Source organism: Branchiostoma floridae, chromosome 8, assembly GCF_000003815.2.
Source record: "Branchiostoma floridae strain S238N-H82 chromosome 8, Bfl_VNyyK, whole genome shotgun sequence".
Classification (NCBI taxonomy): domain Eukaryota; kingdom Metazoa; phylum Chordata; class Leptocardii; order Amphioxiformes; family Branchiostomatidae; genus Branchiostoma; species Branchiostoma floridae.
In genome coordinates this window covers 13,989,219-14,009,423 of record NC_049986.1, presented here as the reverse complement: position 1 = coordinate 14,009,423, position 20,205 = coordinate 13,989,219, and the positions used below count along the sequence as shown (strand labels likewise).

At 44.6% G+C, this 20,205-nt stretch overlaps 3 protein-coding genes across 7 annotated transcripts in view; 1 reads left to right on the top strand and 2 right to left on the bottom strand.

Annotated features, from left to right (window-relative positions):
* Positions 1 to 5,940, bottom strand: part of LOC118421705 (ras GTPase-activating protein nGAP-like) — a 78,924-nt gene extending 72,984 nt beyond the window's left edge. For 3 of the 4 annotated variants that reach the window (XM_035829171.1, XM_035829172.1, XM_035829178.1), the window contains exons 1-2: positions 5,685 to 5,940; positions 529 to 641 (exon numbers count right to left, since the gene is read on the bottom strand). In XM_035829171.1, coding sequence (XP_035685064.1) covers positions 529 to 641; positions 5,685 to 5,727 — 156 coding nt within the window. In that variant the 5' untranslated portion in view covers positions 5,728 to 5,940. Of the gene's footprint in view, positions 1 to 528; positions 642 to 5,435; positions 5,597 to 5,684 lie in introns of those variants that run through there. The other variant, XM_035829173.1, reaches the window with a different exon arrangement.
* A 2,225-nt stretch (positions 5,941 to 8,165) lies between these two features.
* Positions 8,166 to 11,836, bottom strand: LOC118421790 (receptor tyrosine-protein kinase erbB-4-like). The gene has a single exon (XM_035829290.1). The coding sequence runs from the start codon at positions 11,834 to 11,836 to the stop codon at positions 8,942 to 8,944; it is 2,895 nt and encodes a 964-aa protein (XP_035685183.1). The 3' UTR covers positions 8,166 to 8,941.
* A 4,679-nt stretch (positions 11,837 to 16,515) lies between these two features.
* LOC118421448 lies at positions 16,516 to 19,653 on the top strand. 2 transcript variants are annotated; one of them, XM_035828741.1, is made up of 3 exons: positions 16,516 to 16,725; positions 17,797 to 18,141; positions 18,356 to 19,653. In XM_035828741.1, the coding sequence occupies exons 2-3, from the start codon at positions 18,115 to 18,117 to the stop codon at positions 18,995 to 18,997; spliced, it is 669 nt and encodes a 222-aa protein (XP_035684634.1). In that variant the 5' UTR covers positions 16,516 to 16,725; positions 17,797 to 18,114; the 3' UTR covers positions 18,998 to 19,653. The 2 variants fall into 2 exon arrangements, with proteins under 2 accessions (XP_035684634.1, XP_035684633.1); XM_035828740.1 differs by lacking the exon at positions 16,516 to 16,725 and adding an exon at positions 16,759 to 17,083.
* Positions 19,654 to 20,205: the final 552 nt, after the last annotated feature.

The window sequence follows — 20,205 nt, the reverse complement described above, 5'->3', positions numbered from 1 at the left end:
GGCACAATACATAATCCTCAAGTTGGATATCAAGATACAATCTTGGCATTTTGAGTAGGTTTCTTTCTTGTGCCAAGAAAAATAAAAGTACACATACAAAACCATCTGACATGTCAATGAAGGTTAGACTTCCAGGTAATAAAGATGTGCCAAAAACAGTAACTCAAGTAACTGGATATGAATTTTATAATTTTGGGAAGTCAGACATTTCATGTCAAGTCTACTACTTTTTTTGGCATCTGACTTTATTCTGAGCTTGTTCTTCTCAATTTCTCTCACATGTACACTGAGAAATCCAAGTACTAGGATAATCAATGGGTAGCCATTGAGTTGCTTGCATCCTACACTGGCTTTTCTAGTAAGTACTTTGTTGATCAGCAAGATTACTCAACAATTCAACAAAGAAAACAGTCTGCCCAGGATTCCTGACTCCTGTAGTCAACTGTGTTCTTAGTTGTCATTTTCATCCAACATCAATTTCTTTTCATGTTTGTTTCAAGCCAACCAATGACATTAGAGAATTCTGACCTCTTCATCCTCACAGATGTACATGGCTGTTTCCATGACGACACAGAAGCGATGGACCCACAGGTCCTCCTCCTCCACATGTTCTGTTGTTGAGGAGTCCAGGGCCAGGGGGTCTGCAACATCAAACAACAACATGGTCAACATCTTATAACACTGACCTGATAACTCAGTCATTTCTTATTTTCAGCATATTTGATTTATCAATTGAACACGTTTGAAACCTGAGAACACATAAGAGTGAGATGTAGGACACAAAGGCAGAAGCGAATTATGATAGATAAGCAAGGAGAAGGAACATTTGAAACAAGAAGATGTCATAATACAATCTGAATGTGTTTTTTATTGGTGTAAATGCAAAACTATGGTGTATTACTATTATGGTCAAGACTTTAGACAACAACTTTCTCCCTGTTGAAAACGTCTGTACATATTCAAAGCTGATGCATTGAGTTACCAGAGCAAGGGAAGGTTAATTACCCATCCCTCCAATCCTTCCTACTCAGGCATTGAATCATGTTGTCCAAATACCAACTGTCAAGTCAACAACTCTGAAACGTGTGTTCCCAACTTTATCATGGCAGGTGTAGACTGTATGTCCACCCTACTTCCGTACACAGAACATGGCTTAACCCCGCAGTTGGTAATGAGGAATTTCTGACTGCTGGTACAGTTAATAACACAAATGTATGTCCAACAGCTGAATAAGCGGTAAGATATGATCCATAATAGAAAATCTGTCCAACATTTATCAGATGGCTGTCCTGAACGTTGCTACCTCACGTCTCCATAACAGAAGAACGCACACCCGGAGGGAACTAATAAACAGGCTTCCAGCCTGCCAAGGTCTAGTGTGCCAGCAGAAACAGATAATCCGAGCCAGATGGCCTGTGTAGTAACTCAATTAGAGGGGGACACAACTGGCGCAGCGTGCAGGGCGTAGTTACAACGTCCAACATGGAGGAAAGTGACTCACTATTTTGTCAACTCTCTTGTCTGATTTAATTACTATCGGTGACTGATAAAAGTCAGGCAGGATGATATTTGAGCAGGCTGACGGTCAAAGCTCCCACTACTACATGTATCTTTCATGAAAGGATGGGGAAGTTTTTTAAGAGTTGTTGTAGGGTTTGAAATTTCAACTGTTTACTGGTCACACCTGACTAGATTTCAGCCTGTGATGAGTGATCCAGGAACTAATCATGACAAGTGATATTTCTTCTCAAATCTACCTGTAACGATGAGTGATAGAAAGATTTTGGATGGCAATGGCTGGGGAAGGTACATTGAATAACACTTGCCATTCATAATCATAAAGTCCATTTCTGGAACCCACTGAACTGTAAGATCCAGCTTATAGTAGTTTGGCTTTAGTCCATCTGACACCACCCTGAGCACTGTCTATATTGTATCTCACTGATACAAATGAAATTTCTACTATAACTTGTGATCCCCAGACACGATATTGCCAGCAGTTGTTTTAGAAACACTTTATCTTGTTCCGGCTGTAACAGACAAAACGCTGACCTAAATCAGATTATAAAACCAGAGAATAAATCTCTGTCTAAATGTAAACAAATAAAGATCTTATCATGTAATAATCAATATTCTATATTGAATTACAGCTAAAATTTGGTTACTAGCCGGAGGCGTCTGTGCGTAATGTGTTTTTGTATGTCTCAGACTCTGACAAGACCTTTCAAAGTTGTACATCATGTACAGACAAGTGTCATCATGGATGTTGTCATGCAAACCAATCTGAGATCACCTTTACCAACTCAGCCAAGCACCAGGGTTAGGGTTAGGGTGTTGGGCAGAGTTGACCAAGATGTTCGTCTGAGTAGCCATGGGCCCAGTTGGTAAAGGGCTAAAGCATCAGACAAGCTCCCCATACAAACTATTTTGAAATATCTGTTATATCACAACATTCATGAAATTGAGAGGTAACTGTCAAACTATGAATCCTTGGGTTGCTAAGCTATTAAAATCTCTCACAGTAGATCTAAAATACTTCTGTCTATTTCACTCTCAATTATGGTTCTAAACTGCTTTTGGGACCAGGTGTGTCACACAATCATTTGTGGTCATTATAATACCCCAGTACACATCTGGTTTGAGGCTACTCTTTGACCTTATAAGTTGTATGTTATAAGCATACCCATTCAGAACATTGGCCAAACATGAATCCCTCATGTTACAGCTGTTATTGTGTAATAAAGTCTAATGTAATTGGCTGCATTTGTTTGGAAAAACTGACATCACAGGGTAGGAATTTTGACAATAGCAATTGACTTCAATAATGATCATAATGGTAAAGGTGGTGCCAGGACAATCAACTTATCTTCCTACTTTTCGAAGAGACACAAACCTAAACCGAAAGAACAAATTTGTCTTTGAGAATGAGACAGATTGGAAGAGTCCAGACTCATTAGACATGTGTAGGTTTGTTATAATTTGTTGCCACGCCCAATTTACGAGTGTGGATTACCTGTGTGGTTCACCTATCTGAACCTTTTGTAAGAAGTTAGTCATTCGAAAGAAGACATTTTACCGACAAATTTAACAGCTGACTTGTTGGCAGTAAGAAGTGTCATACATAGTACATACACTAACTCAGTAACTGGGCTGACTCCAGATTTGTTTGTTTTTCTGTCCTGCCCATTGTTGGTTGGGATCCCATGTTGCTCATTTGCATTGTTAAATCTGTCACTTTAAGATTACAACTATTACATTTTCATCAACTTCGTGTCATGGAGTCAAATTTTATGCACAGACAGGGTGAAAGTTTTGTCCGTCAGATGATCTAAGACTGAACATGGCAACAATGCCTGCAAATTTGGTCTGTGAGTTAACCAGATTGGACACTAGGCACTTATGTATGGAGCCAGAATAAATAGTGTGATTGAGAGCAAAAATTACAGCAATTCCCTCAGAAATACATCAAATATCTGACCACACTCCACAAGGGGAAAAGTCACATTCCCTAAAGATGTAGTGTATCAGGTCACCCTTCTTTCAACACAGAATTCCTCAGGGCTTGAATTCTTTCTAAGTGGGAAACAAAGCTATAGTGTTATGTTTGACAGCCATAAGTCTGTGCATGTCCAGCCTATCCATTTACAGAAATACTTCAGGACTTTGGTGAACCATTAGTAAAAGAATGGACTGTGGTGCTCATGCTATGACAAGTATTGACTGTCTTCAGGCAAGGCATAGTTGGAAAGGCTACATTTTAACCCTCTTGTTTTCGGTCAACCACCCACTTTTTCAGTGATTTATGATCCTGGACCATTCTTAACTCAAGGGTACTTCAGTTTTAATCCTGCTCAAGCCATAGAGACAAAAGGTTCTGTCAGTATAGAAAATTAATGCTGACTCCCAGTGTTGGTAATATTGTACAAACCGCCATAGAAAGCAATGGATTATAAACATCTCAAAATATTGGCGACGGTCAATATTTGAACTTCCTGTAATATCGTTCAAAATTTCATTCGCCAGAAAGCCACTGGCTGTAAATGAAGATTGATCTGTTTGCACTTGTGAGTGCCACAGCAACAATCCTATTTTTATTCTGTTGCCGAGAAGGAAAATCACATTAGCAGAGTTTTCCTGACAATATGGCCCTTGTCAAGTACAGAATGGCTTTATCAAGAACATTGTTTCTCTTTCAGAGTCTGTTTAAACTTTTGATTCCTCTTATACAGTTTCCTTCTCTTCTTTTTTCATGCTGAAGTGCACAGATGCACAGATGTACCTAACAAGGAGGTTGAAATGAACAATGTTGAAAATCTCTCTGGACAAATATTGGTATATGATATCCACAGTGTACAGTATCAAAAACATGGCTTCTTGAGTGTTCTGCAAAGTCTACCAGAGACCATGCTAGAATTTGATTGCTAGCTCCACTTCACATTGTTTAGCTCAACACAATGCGCCACCACTCAAAACCTCCCGGTGCCGTTTGACGAATGTCAAGCCAGTGGCATTATATGCCTTGCTGCTATCTCAAAACATGCCAAAGTTACAAAATCTGCTGTTTGCGAAGCTTTTGTGCGGTCACAAAATTTACAGTCCATTCCTGGGTATACTGTGTTATTATCTGGGTCATTTGTAAACATTAAAAGGTCGCGGGGTCAACTGTTCCACCTGACCCTCCATCTGTCCCCTTCAAACTGCACAGCTCCACTCCTAAATGCACTGATAGGCACCAGAAACAGGAAACCTTGTACTCTAAAGAGGTGCTAGCGACAGGAAACATACTTTTCCAACACAGGAAAAAGCAATATTTTGGATCTAGAGTAAGGTTATACTTGGATAAGGGTGTGTTTTCAGAAAGATTACTGCTAGGAGGTGTCCCACAGCAAAAATGGTGGAGGGCAAAATCATGAATTATGTGTGCTATTGTCCTGGACAACACAAAGACTGGCACTGGCCTGGCGGGCAACATAATGGGGACAAATGAATGCAAAATGGAGCACCGTGAAAATGAACAAAACCGGTGACAAAATGGGCCAAAGGCTCGGTTTTTAAAGTAAGGAAAACTCGGATTGGCTTCCGCAGGGTTTCGTGTACGGGTGGAGAGAACCTGAGGTTAATTAGTACATGGGTTATGATTCATTTGGAAGTAGGAAGGGCGTTTTTCCCTGATGAATATTGTGGTGAGGTGATCTCCCCAGGGAGCGTGAATCGAGAAAATGAAGGGCAAATCCCCCTCCCAGTCTCAATCAGTTTCAATCACAATGTAAACAGAGAGATATTCTACTTTTCTGTGGACTGCTGCACTGTAACGTTACAGTGTCGTGTTAAACAAACAGCAGAAATGCATATCCAGACGGCCTTTGTGTGAAGCACAAACGTTAAGCCAAATGATACGTCTCTACTTTGGTTCAAGTGCGTTGAAAAGGAAGAACCTGTTTCAACACGTCGGGAGGATCACTTTTCCACAAAGCTGCCAGACTCGCCAGAAATCCTGGTAGATTTGAGCTCTAATGGTCCAGTTAACGTAGAACTAAATCACTTCAACGTGCCGGGGCTTCCAACATGAAAGCAGGCGGTTGGGGGCCGCCTTAAATGGAGAACATATCAGCCAGCCATCTCGACAGACCTGCAGCTGCAAAATCCGAACTGACAACTCGGACACAAAAAACCCAAACTCTCACCAGAAACTAGCAGCCAGCCGTCCATCGCCGCCGCTCCAGCCATGTCCGAGCCGCCGATCGCCCACAGTAGGATCAGAACAGCTGCCTAGTCCGCTTGTCGATCCATCGCCGTAACCTGGAGAGAAAGGGCATCGCTGGAAATCAAATCTAGCGGGTAAAACTTGAGGAGCCGACGGAGACACGCAAGGAAAATGGGCAATCAATGCGGGCCTGAAATGTAATTCCCATAGCCTCGCTCTGAGTCAACATGGACCGTGCCACTGGGCCCAGTAGGGGTGCTTTGTAACATTGAACTCCGACAAAATAAGGTGTTACTCTACAATTTATCAGATAAGAGAGAGATATTTTTCTATGCAACAAATTTTATGTTTTAGATTTAGTATGATCTTTCTAAATCTTCAAGACGCGGCATGATAAATACACAATTTTGATGACGAAATGAAATGTCCTGTGGTGAAAGCGACACACAGTGTTTACTAGTAGTACTGCAGTAACAGAACACATGTCATTTTGTTCGTCTCACGCTCAGTTGTGACTTAATACTGACGCCTTGCGAAATAAAATTCCCAATTCGTGATCAGAATAGAAATGAATGGAAGGAATGTGAAAAAAACAACATTATCAGAGGATTGTTTCAGTTCCGTAGCTTTTTCTAGGGTTTACCTGACACGTCAACCGTCAGGTATTACGTAAAAGATTCGCGTTGCTTGCTAGATTTATTGACAGAGGAAGGCTAAAGGGCACTTGTAACTAATAACAAACTGCAGCCAGGTCTTACTGCTGTTATGATCTGGCACCTTAATTAAAGATTTTGAACATGGAAGGGTAAGCTTTCGACGGGTACAGAAGTAATAAAAGGGGGCAGCAATAATGATCTTTTGATACTCAAAGCTACTCGTCTATTTCTTGAAGCCCGTATTTGTAAGAGACTAAAATAAAATTCTTTTCACAAAAAGCTTCCCGCGTCATCCACGTTGTGATATCTGCAGCTAGCTTATCCACGGTGTTTGCGCATGTCCTTGATTGAAGAGGCGCTTGGCGAACCCCGTAGCCCTCCACCCTGGGGGTCCAAAGTTTGATGGACATGCGTAAACACGACCTACAGGATCCGTCAACAACTCGGCCTCAACTCAGCACGGCTGCAAACTGTCAAACGGCATCTAAGTGGGCGTCAGTCTACACAAGAGCTTACAAGTAGTCTCCAACTCCAGTACAGTTATGGCAGGTGCTTGGCTGGATGTTCGCTTATTGTCATTGTAGACAGTGTTATGACCCCTACAGCCCGATACAAGTTAATCTCCAAGCAGATCCTCCGGTGCCATAAGATAGTATCAAAGCTGGCCAAGGAGTGTAGCCGGCGGCCAAAGGGAGTCAAACGGGCGTGGGTTTTTATACTATATTACGCCACCGTGGATCTGCTTGGAGACTAGATACAAGTCTGGTGTTTGAGGCTAACCATGTTGACATTGAGGGAATAGTCTGTTCGATATCATGAATTCAAGGTACATCTTGCAAGGCTAGCCTTTAGAAAAGATTCACGAACACGAAGGTCCTCACGGGCAACCCTGTAATTGTGTTATCAGTGGCAGCGGCGTATAACCAAGAATAATTGAATAGAGAAAAGAAACGTGTGATGCATGGAATAAGTAATGTCTAAAGAATCCTATCTTCTGTAGTTTAGCGTAGCTTCAATTTCATCCCACAATCTGTAACGTTACCTAGATGCAGCCCACAAAGAAAACATCAGAAGTACCTCGCGTGCGAAGACGACTCGCAGTGGGCGTTCCCTGACGCAGAAATTGACGTGTTCCCCTTCGAACGAAACCTCAAATCCCACACTGGGTCGCTCAAATCAACACGCAATACACGAACAAAGTGCGCAGTTGGGACATTCGTGTAGTCAGCAAGTCGCACGATTCGCCCACCTCCTACCCACGCAGTGATTACAGACGGCGGTCAGGCTTGATACGTACGGACATATCCGTCAACAGAGCCAAGCCGCGGAACGGGCTGTGATTACGGAACACCTACGTATAACACGTTACACAGCAGCATGGCGAAACAATGATAATAGAGCGGGGTTTTTGCTGAGGATTAAGGGATGCTTACACTGAACATCTACGTAGATTTACGGAGGAAATCTAGGTATACACGCGCGTCATCTGAGATGTATAATTTGTTTCACCACACAAAACATCAGAGCACCACTGAGACCAGGCTTATATTAGGACTATCATGCCGTGCTTGACCTATCGTAAGTCTTTACGTCCTCTGTATCATTCTGAAGGCAATATGAATTTATACTTAGCAAACTGTTCCAACAACAGGCCTACGATATTACTAAAGCTAAGGGCAATCATTGTCTATTTTTACGAAATACGTAATGTTTTGTATCTCTTGATAATGGTGTCTTCTTACATCAAATTGCGCCAACAATAAATCATTTAGACAAAGGCATGAGGTTCACTTTTTATTTTCATTTCATGTCTGCATGCGCACCGACATAAATCAAGCTCACGTTAGACGTATAGTTTTGTTACTAGCTGTGTAACTAACCCCCCGACGTTCTACCATTGTGTTAACCGTTTTATAGCTTTACATGTCATGTGTTTACTTTGAACTGTGCGGACAAACATAAGTTGAAACTGAACTGCAGCCGTTACTCCTAGGGAAACAGTAGTCCATCACGGTTACCTTTCAAGACAAACTTCACGTACGAGTGGCTGGGGAGGAGAAGGACTTTCCTCAAGGTAAGGCACAAAGGTTTGTCCTTCTTGGGTCAAGTCAAGTATGATTGATAATACGGTTATGTGCTCGAAACTGTCTCGAGGGTGCGAAGTCCTCTATGCTTTCTTTGAGCACATTGAGTACCAGTGTTTGAAGATGAGAGGTGGTCATCGCATGTGTTTGTGTATCAAAGTGTGTGTATGTGAATGTATGTGAATGTGTGTGCGTATGTGTGTGTGTGTGTGTGTGTGTGTGTGTGTGTGTGTGTGTGTTTGTGTGTGTGTTTGTGTGTGCGTGTGTTTGTGTGTGCGTGAGTGACTATGCATTGCTTTGAGGCTTACCCAACGAAAAACTTCAACAAGCTGCGTTATTTTGGGTGTACATGAACATAATAAATGGAGACGGAAATGATATCAACATTTACATATCGTTTCTTACGTATTTTACTTCCTACATCCAATGTTGCAGTCTGCGTTACTGGGATGGTATTCGGTTTGTATCTTTTGGCGACACCTCAGGGGTGCCGCGGTCTACACTGTTGTTTCCCTCTCAATAGATAAGCAAGGAATCATCGTATTTCGCACTTGCAGTAGTCTTTTCTCCAATACATCCGGATCCGGTCTTTCTGATGGCTGTTCCTGCCAACACGAGCTCATGACGTCATACATCTCTCCGGAACATTCCGGAGGCCGTCTCAGCCGGACTCCCCTCCGGAGTGTCCGTGCCAGCTGGAGGCAGCTCGGGTTGTTGTTGCCATCGTAACGCGGTTCACGTCCCAGCGTGGCGATCTCCCACAGCAGCACACCAAAGGACCAGACGTCACTCTGACAGGTGTACTCGCCTGTCTCTAAAGACTCCAAAGACATCCAGTTTAACGGGAAAACTTCATCATCTAGGTTTTCTCGCTTAGCACGCTCTCTCTTGTGGCCAGTGACATACTGCACAGTGGCGTACACATCTCGCGCAAGCCCAAAGTCGGCCAACTTGGCCACATCGTCAGCCGTGATGAGGACGTTCCGAGCGGCCACGTCACAGTGAGTGAGAGCCAGGCGTTGGAGCTCCTGCAAAGCTCGGGATATGTGTACAGCATAGCGGAGATTGTATGGCAAGAATATGGTGCCGTTTTGCCTTCGCGCTTGTCGCAACAGAAGTAAGAGATTTCCTTTAGAAGCGTATTCCATGAGGATATATTTCTGCGACGTTTCGTTCACCAACCCCAACAATTGAATGATATTGGAGCGAAGGTTCTCGTGATTTTGGTCCTCATGTATAGCTACCAAGATGGCCGCTTCCCTGTAGAAGTTTCGGTAGCACTGTGTGTCTTTTCTACGAACCGCCTTGGCAGCTACAGTGATTTCACCGGCAGGTGTCTTGAGCTTGGCCTGTATGACGTGTCCGAACATTCCCATTCCTACCAGGTGACCAAGAGACAGATGACGACTCGTCGTCTCCCAACGGCTGAGCCAGCCCGGTTGGACGGTCTGTGTCAGGCCAGCCTCCACTTGTTGTAACTCCAGCAGAGCTTCAGTCTCCCCATCTGCACCGGCGGCAACGCCACACAGGAGGCGCTTTTTGTAAAGTATGGTCGCTACACAAACAACCAGGACAATCACGGAGGCTAATGGAACAAGGATTTCGACAAGAAGTTTCCATCCATTTGCCTGTTGAACTGCACCCTGTTGGGAAGATGCGTGGAGTTCGCCACAGTCCGTCCCTTTCCAAGGCACTGCACAGGTGCAGCTGCCGTCGACGTTGTCACAGGTGGCGTTGTTTTTACAGGTACAGGTCTCCTGACATTTCAAGCCATACCTGTATCTCGGACATGGTACGGTACAGTCCGATCCGTACCAGCCAGCTTTGCATGTACACATACCATCGCTGGGGGTACAGCTAGCGCCGTTTTGGCAGCAGCACTTCTTCGTGCACCGTTCGCCATGCGTGCCGTCCGGACATGTCGTCTGACACCTGGTTCCTGTCCACCCCGGCGGACAGACGCAGCCGGCCTGCCAGTCACAGGGCGCACCATGGAGACAATCACACGTTTCATCACAGAGGTCGCCTTTTCGATTTGGTGGGCACTTGGCAATGTCAAGTACAATTGTCACATTGAAAACGTTTCCATGGGTGTCTAGCACCTGGCAGATATAGGGACCTTTGTCTTCAGATTCTATGTTAGAGACAGTTTGGTCTAGTTGAGTAGTAACGTTGCTTACAATCTCAGATCCGTTTGGAAGTCGAAGTGTTAACGTTGTGACATTTAGGTGATGGGTCTTGCAGTGAATGGTGACATTTGTGGAGATGTAGATATCAGCAGGGTCGCTAGGTGTCGTTGTTGCCGAAACACCAGCTTTAGGGATGTCACAAGCCACACCTTGCCATCCGTGTGTACATTTACAGGCACCATTGAAACCATGACAACGGGCTCCGTTCTCACAGATGCAGCTCTTGTCGCAAAGAAACCCGTATCTACTCGGAGGGCAGCCGATTGGAGCCAAAACCACAGCTGCCGCCTCAACATTTTTGATCGCACCGATCGAGTCACGGTGTTTACGGAATCTGACTGGATTTCGCAACGACGGGAAGTCACATTTATATCTCGTCGCGGTTTTGGTTGGAAATGCAAAGGAGACTAAGTAGATCAAACGTGCTTTCTTAAGCTTCGCCATAACCTGCGGAACGTATTGTTTTAGGTGATGCAGTTTATCTTTGTCATCGTCGTCATCATGATAGAGCTCAATGAAGAGCTCAGATGTATGGTTAGACTCAGCATAGCATGAAACTTTAAATGTATCCTGATCGTGATGTTTCGCCAGTGACAATTCTGCTGCGACTGCGGTGTCGGTTAGACCACGGACTTCCAGTGCTATGTGAAGCTGGCAGTTGTTGTCCATGTTGATTACAAAAGTAGGATTATCCATGTTCCAATGATCTAGAGGTCTTGAAAAGGTCCTTTCAGCGAAAAGAACATCCCCGACAGTCGTCTCAACCTGGGCACTTATGCTTAAACTTAACAGAAATTCATCTGAGTCCCCCAAAGCTCTGGTCGGTATTTCACACATGTCGTTATACACAGGAGGGTAGCCTGGAACGTTTTTCACGTGTACGTGAATGCTGACGACACGGTGACTTGGATATTTAAACTGTCCAACACGAATCTTGAGAAGATACTCTGATTGTACTGACCAGTCTAGCGCCCTGCCGACCACAATTGTACAGTTCGTACTCAGGTAGAACCGACGGTACGGATCTCCCTCCACGATCACACACGGAAGTTCCGCTTTCTCTATCCCCAGCAAACTGAGGACTTCTGTCCCAGGCTTGGCATTTTCAGGCACAGAAACGCTGCGGCGGTCTTCACTGGCCGGACACGGTAGACTGTAAACCCCGAGCAGAAGCAGGAGTCGGCGCAAGTAGTTAACTGACATACTGTAGCCGCGGTTATTATCAAAGTATATGAAACGTGTATTCCAGCAAGACCTCTTACATGTCTAATGACGACGTTGCAAAAACAGGTTTATCTGGGGTATAATTATTGAATTACTAGTACATGTATCATTTGTGGTCGCTCATGCGTAAAGGTGTTCTGTACCCTGGGAAAGTCTAATTATTTTGATAACATTTTGAACAAGGTTGTACTAAATAAGCCACGATGTATAGGTTAAAAGAGCAACGCCTATACATTTGCTAAATATTCCTTACGACTTCATGAGACTGACAAAGTCTAGATCTGTATTTCAATTCAAATGATGAGCCTCTTACTTTGATGACAAGATAGCGACCCTTTCGAACCAAAACCCTCAGGGCAATGTTGTGCACGGAAGTTCCGCTTTCACCTTTTCACCAAATCTTCTGATTAGATTTCGGATTGACGTAAGTAAAATCATTATCAGGTACAAATTATTCAAATCGAAGCTTTCTCTATATGATTTTATTCATTCATTCATACATTCATTTTAGAACCTTAGTATTTTTGCAAGTTGCAGCCGCGCTGCGTGCTCGTGAAGCTGGTGTGTTACGCCGAAGGGCGATTATACCGGTTATATAGATACAGATACACATACAGATACAAAAGTTGCCGATGGTTATAAAGGTATGACAACTCATGTGTAAACAATCAATATATTCCCAAGGGTATGTTTAGTCAGTTTGCAGTCGAGTGCAGCAGCTTGTCTCGCTCAAACCGTTGCGTTCGATAAACTTCACGCCGACGTCTGCAACATCTTTGTCTTATCCAAGGTCATGCACCTGATGTATGGAATGGGAATTCCTCACAATCCCTACGCATAGCTCAGCATAGATTAGCCCGCCTGGCGCCTTAAGGTATCGCTTCAGTGTCCCTTAAGTACTCTTAAGGTGTCTTCATTTTTCGTGTCCAATGGTGTGTAGTAAATGTCGTTCCGTGTTATCAGGAACCTCTGCATGACATGCTGATGACCCGTATGGTATTGCCGTATACGTAAGCATGTTCCTGTTGCTGTGAGACGGGAACACATGCAGGTATCTTCTCTGTTTCTAACACTGGCGGATGTTCCTTGTGAGATAATACGTATGCATCAGCCATTGTTTCAATTATCTCGCTGATAGAAGTCCAGGAAACAATACAGCCTGTATTTCTTGATGCGCTAAGTGTTTCCGAGTTGTTGGGAACATACATGAGGTGTGACTATGAAAGTGATGCCTTATATATGACCGAACTAAACAAATCTTCTCATACTACTGCTGACCGGGGTTGTTGGCGTTAAACAGACATGCTGACATTAGTCAGAAATTCTCAGAATAAACCACGTCCATCACGACAGGGTCTGTTCAGTGTAAGATCGTTAGAGTCCAAATTACCGAGCCTGCCCCAGATTCCTGTGTGCCTTGCTCTAACGACAACTTAGAACTGAGACCATAAATTCTAGCCAATCCAGCCACTAACAAGTATGAAATTCCCATCAATTACCACTAAGAATTATTGCATTTGCGCATTAACCATGCAAATCGGGCCCTTATTTGCATAATTGGTATCTGTTGATGGTCCACCTGCCTTTAATTACACATGTAACATACATTAAAGCCCTTTTATGGAAAACCACCAGATGGTCCCAAAAATCGACATTTATCTTCAGGCACATCCCTAACAATACCTCCATTTTTCATGGTCCTGGTAAAGATGTACTAGTTTAGTCTTTCTCTATGATCATGATGCATTTGTCCAGCATGCAAAACTAGTGCCAGGTAAGAAAGATAGATAGCGTTATAGTCGACATAAACAGGTTCTGTCTTTTTGTTTGTTTGTTTGTTTGTTTGTTTGTTTGTACACCATGGTCTGTGTGGCTACTGTACAACGTCGTGATTGCGTGACATTTCAATGTCATAAAGAAAGAAGATCGAAACGCTGTATCAAGCCATCAGTCAATTGTGGAAAAGAGTACAAGTACATGACAGATACACTGAAAAATTACTAGTCCTAAACCAGTACCAGATACGTTTGGGACGTATCGCTTTCCTCGATTTTAGTGCTGACAGCACAGCTTAGTGCGTACGCACCTGAACACCTGTAACCTGATCGGCACTGCTCACAGCCAGACTAACCATCATCCCGTAATCAGCCCCAAAGCGCTCGTCTCCAGACACTGAAGTAGGAATGCAGCATCACCGAGTGCCATCTATATTCCCCCGGAAACCGCTCTCATTGATAAGAAGATTCCTTTTAACCCCAGGCAATGCATTAAGCTGTAGCATTATGGTCGCATGTAGTACTACACATCAATTTCTCTTGTCAAACGCCTTTTGTAATGTAGCCTTTTTGTGGTCTACAAATGCCCAAATATATGTTGTCAAATATGATCGGACTTTTCTAGAAAGCGGAATCTGTTCTTCTAGTTGTCCAAGGCCTTTTCAAACGTCCAAAATAACTAAGCATTTATTATTCTCTTCCTGACTTTCTGTTTCTTTCTCCATCTTTATTTATCAATTTCTTTCGGTTTTCCTATCTTCTATCGTGCTTTCCGAACTTTCTAACAGATACAGCTTCCCTTACCCTGTCCCTATCACTCACAGGCAATTATCGGGATGGATACGCAGTAATAACATTACCCAATACTAATCATTGCAACAATAAAAACATAATCATATTAAACAACGACTTCCTCTGTAGCAGCCGACCCTCATAATTGCATTGCGTTTGAAGATTCGCGAGAACAATTCTATTGTATGAATTCAGTTCAAGCCTGATGTAATATAGCAACAAGAGTCAAAGGTTGGTACATGACGAAAGTATATGTCATATGTGTTTAATGGTATCGACAAGGACTAATATGTCCGATGGTGGCTATAGACAATTTCATAGACGCCGACATCGCAAAGTTTTCAACAGATCACGGTCAGTACGCCTTGATGGGCACACTATGCGAATTCCGAGCAAAAGTAACATATCTGAAGTTCTATAGTAAACGAACACTGACCAACTCCCCTGCGCCAGTTGTCACAACTCAAAGGGGCACGCGAGACCCTAAAAGAACACATTGTACCTTATCTTTCAGTCTTATCGTGCCGTGTTGAGCCTTCCTTTGTTCTGTTGTTGGGGTTTGGTATTTATTGACCCGGTTTGTAAGGTAACATGGACCTGGTTTGTTTGGGAGGAGGGGCACTTACTGTACTGACGGGTCATCAGTTGTATGGGGGGTATTAAGGTAGTGACAGCACCTACAATTAATCATTAGGCAGATATAGAAGGCATTGGGTAACCGTCGCTCGTGCCTTTGATGTCCTTGCTGATACTTGAAGGTAAGATCTTGTCGTTCTCTCTTTGCATGTGAAAAAAAGTTGCAATCTTCTATCCCAGCATCTGCTTGGAGACAGACATTACTTCCGACATAGTGCGACACAGGGCAGTTACGGTAGAGAACGTTATATACAACAGTCTCTCCCAGTATCAGCTGGGAGATCAGTTATTTCCGATTGATAAGACACTGTGAGGAAACTTGGCCTTTTCTCTAGCTGGGTTTGTTCGGAGTGGGGCATGGGGTACAGAAAAGAGAAGCCTACAGAGGAGACGCGGCTCCTAACTCACATCAGTTATTCAGAGAGTTGTGTTCTGGGCATAGTCATAGTCATAGTCATTAGTCCCTTGTCAACAAATCAGTTGTAATTCTCCCCTGACGACAACAGAGTTTGAAAATTGGCACGCCATTTTGTGGTGCAGAGCGTGCACCTTCCATCTCTCGTGCATCCATGACGTACTGTCTAATACGGGGCGTATTTTATACACCTGTCGATGCAATATCTTATGGAGGTGTCATATTTCTGTAGGGAGGGCAGGAGCCATCAATCATGTACGGCAAGTTTGACATGTACGTCGGTGGCGATTCAATCCCGGCACGTGGAAATCTTTTGTTGTACAATCCGGACACTCTGTACGATAATGGAACTGTCGTAGTTCTGCGTAATGGCACTTGTTCACACGTACACGTCTTCTTGGAGATTAGAGTCAAGTGCTTTAGAAAGAACCTTTGCCTCCCGGGTCCGAAAATGGCATAGAGCACTATTTATCTAGGATTAGGCGCAAGGCCAAGGGCAAACCCTGAGTCAAACATTGAAATTGAGTTGCGGATATTGCTGAGTGGGTGGGGGTGGGGTTGGGATAGCATAGAGTCCCATAGACACACCATATGTGACGTAAGCCACATGCAAACCGCCTTCTTCATAAATACAAGGGGCAGAGGCGGATGGAAGACAGTGAATCAGACGCATTTACAAACTTCGTGCCCTGGTGTAAACGCGTCTAAGAACACCCACAGTAACAACGACGAGAGACTTTTGAGAGCTTCCCCACTCCTATAGCCGTAATGTCCCCTCGTGAGACAAAGTTTTGAATTCAGATCTTCCCTTTTTTAACAACAGTTAATCAAAGAGGAAGGTAAAACGAAACCATTCATTATAGCAGATATGATCAACGACTATAACTGCTGTGTAGTGTCATTCCCAGCTTATCACTCCCTACATCTGTAACCTGCCCGAAATCCCTGCCACGAACCAGCGCAACAACACAATACTGATGAATAGCTTTACGTCAACAAAAATATGATAGTGTCAGATTTGGTCCGTACCTTATGTAGGTGTTCGCCGTGTCTTGAGCCAGTATTCTAACTTCCTGGCTCGAAGGAGTTAGAGCCTATCGTCTTGGGATTAGTATATCCTGTGCGGGAGGATATTGACGTCAGGTTAGGACGACGTCAAATGAAAAGGACCAAGCCAGCGTGGAAAACGTATCGGCGAATCGCACGGCATCTTTTGCAGTTTCCCGTCGGGCGATTTGTCATCTTATCAGGTAACACCGATACATCACCTGGCGCCGGAAATCCACCTGTACGTACCTGTTCCCTTCTGGGAACGAGTTAATGGCAGGGTTTGCACACATGCCATTGTGCTGAGTTGTTAACATGTATATGGACTTCCTCGGACTCTATTTGCCTTTTGAGTCAACTCGGGGGGATTGAAGAACGGAGGTCTTACCTGGCGATCGGGCACGTCGGCATGTGTGTGTGAATATCGCCACCTGTGTGCACTAGACTGCAGTCCGTCCGTACGTTGACTCCACTCGTGAGAGAATTACCAAACGGTGAAAATTGCCCCCTTAGCGCGGTCTCTCTGTCGTTAATACAGTCACCTAAGCAGAACTGCTAACGGTAGGCATGCGCCTTATATTCGCCCGCCTTTATTCTGCTTCTCTTTTACTTGTAATGTTTTTACGCCGTTGGTGAAACAAGGGCGCTCCTATGTCTGTTCCGCTGTAATGTTGTTTTTCATGACCGTGCGATCTAGCTTGTTTAACGAACGCAATTGTTATTAAGTACACAGAGGGTCTTTGTGGTTTATCCCTCTCTTGTTTTTCCATGCGATTCAAAACATTCCGTCTCGTTTCTGTAAAGGTAAATGTTGTGTCCCTGTGGAGGGGTACATAGTTGGCGCCGCTGGCCGCTGTGTGTTGGTGTTTTGCAAACCCTTATCGTGACAGGCAAAACAAAACCGGGTCGACACGCAAAACTAACGGCACGGGCTTAGCTCCGGAGTTATACCAGCGGAGTTTATCTACCTGTAAAACAAACACCTGTACACGGGTTAGAACAGAGCGAGGGAAACATCGTAAGACGATACAACGTGAAGTCTGAAATATATCTGTTGCTTTTAGAAGTGTCGCAACCGTACCGTGACACGGGGGAATGAATGACTCAACTTGGGCCAAAGTCCCACTGTGTGACCTCCGACCTGGGTTTACAGGACGTATTGTTTGGTGGGCTAACATTTCAGGTGTCCGGGTTCGGTGTCCATTCTGTGGCGCACAAGGGTAGGTCACACATGCATGGCAATGAAATATTCCTGCCTCCGTTTCTTCTCTCAGGTCTCTGTGGAGAGTTCGAGGGGGCCGATTGTGGAGGTGGGGAATTTAATTTCCCAGGCAGATTGACGTCATTGGACCGTAACCGGGCGGAGCAGCAGTACGCAGGCGGCAGAGGTTGACGTGTGACAGCCGCGGTAGCGGTCCCGCACGGTAGCTGCGCTCATTCGCCCGGAAAACCTGTTCCTAACAAGCAGAACTCACCACGATTTCTGCGATTTCACGGTTGATCGCGTGCAGGTTGGGAACCAGCATATCTACATGGATTACCCAGGAGTTCTGTTTTAAGTGGAGTTCTGAACAGCATACCGGGCCGTCAACATGGCTTCCGCTCAATCACTGGAACAGGTAAGTGTACAGACATTTTGTACTGGATTAATCTTTACCGCCCTGTTTGTCTCGTACACGCCTTTTGCCGACTGATCCTTTTGTTAGGCGGGGTAACGTGAGGCCGTAAGGTTTACGTTCGTACGTGTTTGCGTGCTAGGCATTTCTTTTACCTCCATTGCCCAACAAGATGGGGGAAGGTAGCGCTGATCTAACCCCAACTCTACCTGTGCAGTTACAGGAGGAAGTCACGGCGCTCAGAGACGAGGTCTCCTCGCTCAAGGAAAAACTCCAGGCGGCTGAGGAGAGCGAAGTGACGGTTCGCCATCAGATGGACCTGCAGAAGAAACACACCAAACAGCTGATCGCGGCCTGGAAGCTACGACTGCAGGAAGGGGAGGATAAACTGCACAGACAGAAACTAGAGAATGACAAGCAGCTCAGAGATATTGCGGCTAACTTGATGTTCTTGGAGGGACAGTTTCAGAAGGAGCAGAAGGTGATCGTAGGAAAACTCAAGCATAAAGACAGACTGATAGAAGAGAAGGACAGAATAATAGAACAGCAACAGAAGACAGTGGAAGCATTGAAGGCTGCTAATGATAGACTTGTAAGTGGATTGTCACAGCTCAAGCTAGCAAGAGGGGGAGGGCTGGAAAATGGCGGCCCCAGCGTGGAACCCCGCCAACGCACTTCAAACAGTAAATCTCTTAATAGTAACCACAAATTTCAAGAACGCGCCCTGTTGGCGGGGCCAAGACTAACAGAGGAGAACATGCCAAAGGCCAGGGGGTCGCTGAAAGGGCGCTTACGGAGTAGAAGCCACCCGCAGCCCGAGAAGAAAGCCCAGCGTGTGCGGTTCATGGAAGCATGCTGAACCTAAGAACCTTTACGGTAAATCCTCCAGAGACTAGTTACGGTGCGTGGAAATTGGCAATGCCGACTGTGTACGCGGGGCGTATGTTTAAACTCCAGATGGGGATTTCTTGTTGCCACTTGTCCGTTTTATTCGCGGTATACCCTGTCCTGACATGAACCTACAGTCTGGTGAAGTGCTGTAAAGAGGAGCGCGTTATGTTGGCTTGAACAGACGGCCGGCTGGCGTTTCGTCGCAAAGCCCGATGTTATGCTTGGTCGACTCAGAATCGCCGCACAAAAAAAACTACCTTTTCAAACGTGCTGGAGACACAGGGGTTGGCTTTCACCAGGGCAGACCCAGGGTGCTACAGGACAGGTCATGTGGCCCCGCCCGGCTCCCAAGCTGTACGTGACATTTGTAAAATGCAAACAATGAGAAAAACAATGGAGCTATTTATTTGCATTGTGGTCTTTGTACGAGCCATATGTGTTCAGTCATAGCTTATGTTGTCCTTCATCTAATAATAAAAATCGACCGTGCTTTACCCGGTCCTCTCGATCGGTTACCAGGTGTCGACTGGAGATTTATTCCTCTTAATTGTCGCCCATGTGCCAATCCTCACGGCAACTGTCGATTACTCAAGCGGACTGTATTAAACGCCATTTGCCCACCTACCACCTTTGTGTGCAGCATTACTCCATTAGTGTGTATTTATCTTCGAGCCTGTTTGTGAAGTGGGAGGGGGTCTGAAGGCTAGTGGAGTGTAACTGCAAAATTGTTAGAACATCTATTTTCTAAGCAGATGTTAGCAGTCATTAACAGTCGTATTGTTCATGCCATGTCATGTCACTGACCAAAAATGATATCATTCTCCAATCAGACGTAGCAGTCAATACGATATTGGTCGTTACTTTTTTCCGATTGTCCATCTTTCCTTTACATTTATACGATGGTGCTCAGGGTACTCAGAAAAGACGGGACAGTGGCTAGGGAGATGATGTGATCCTTTCATCTGCTTGGAGATTGACCTATGTGGATTTTGCAGCTTGTAATATGTGTCATGGGGAAGTGTCCGATATCAGATCACGTCATCGGTTTGTCTGGTGTGCAGTTTGTGTTATCGGGTAGAGTAAACCCGCGGTGTTGGCAATACATTGTGAGGTCATCCGTAGTGGGGCAGTATGTTATCTGCAAGCTGATATTGGGAAGGAAGATCATATTGTTTT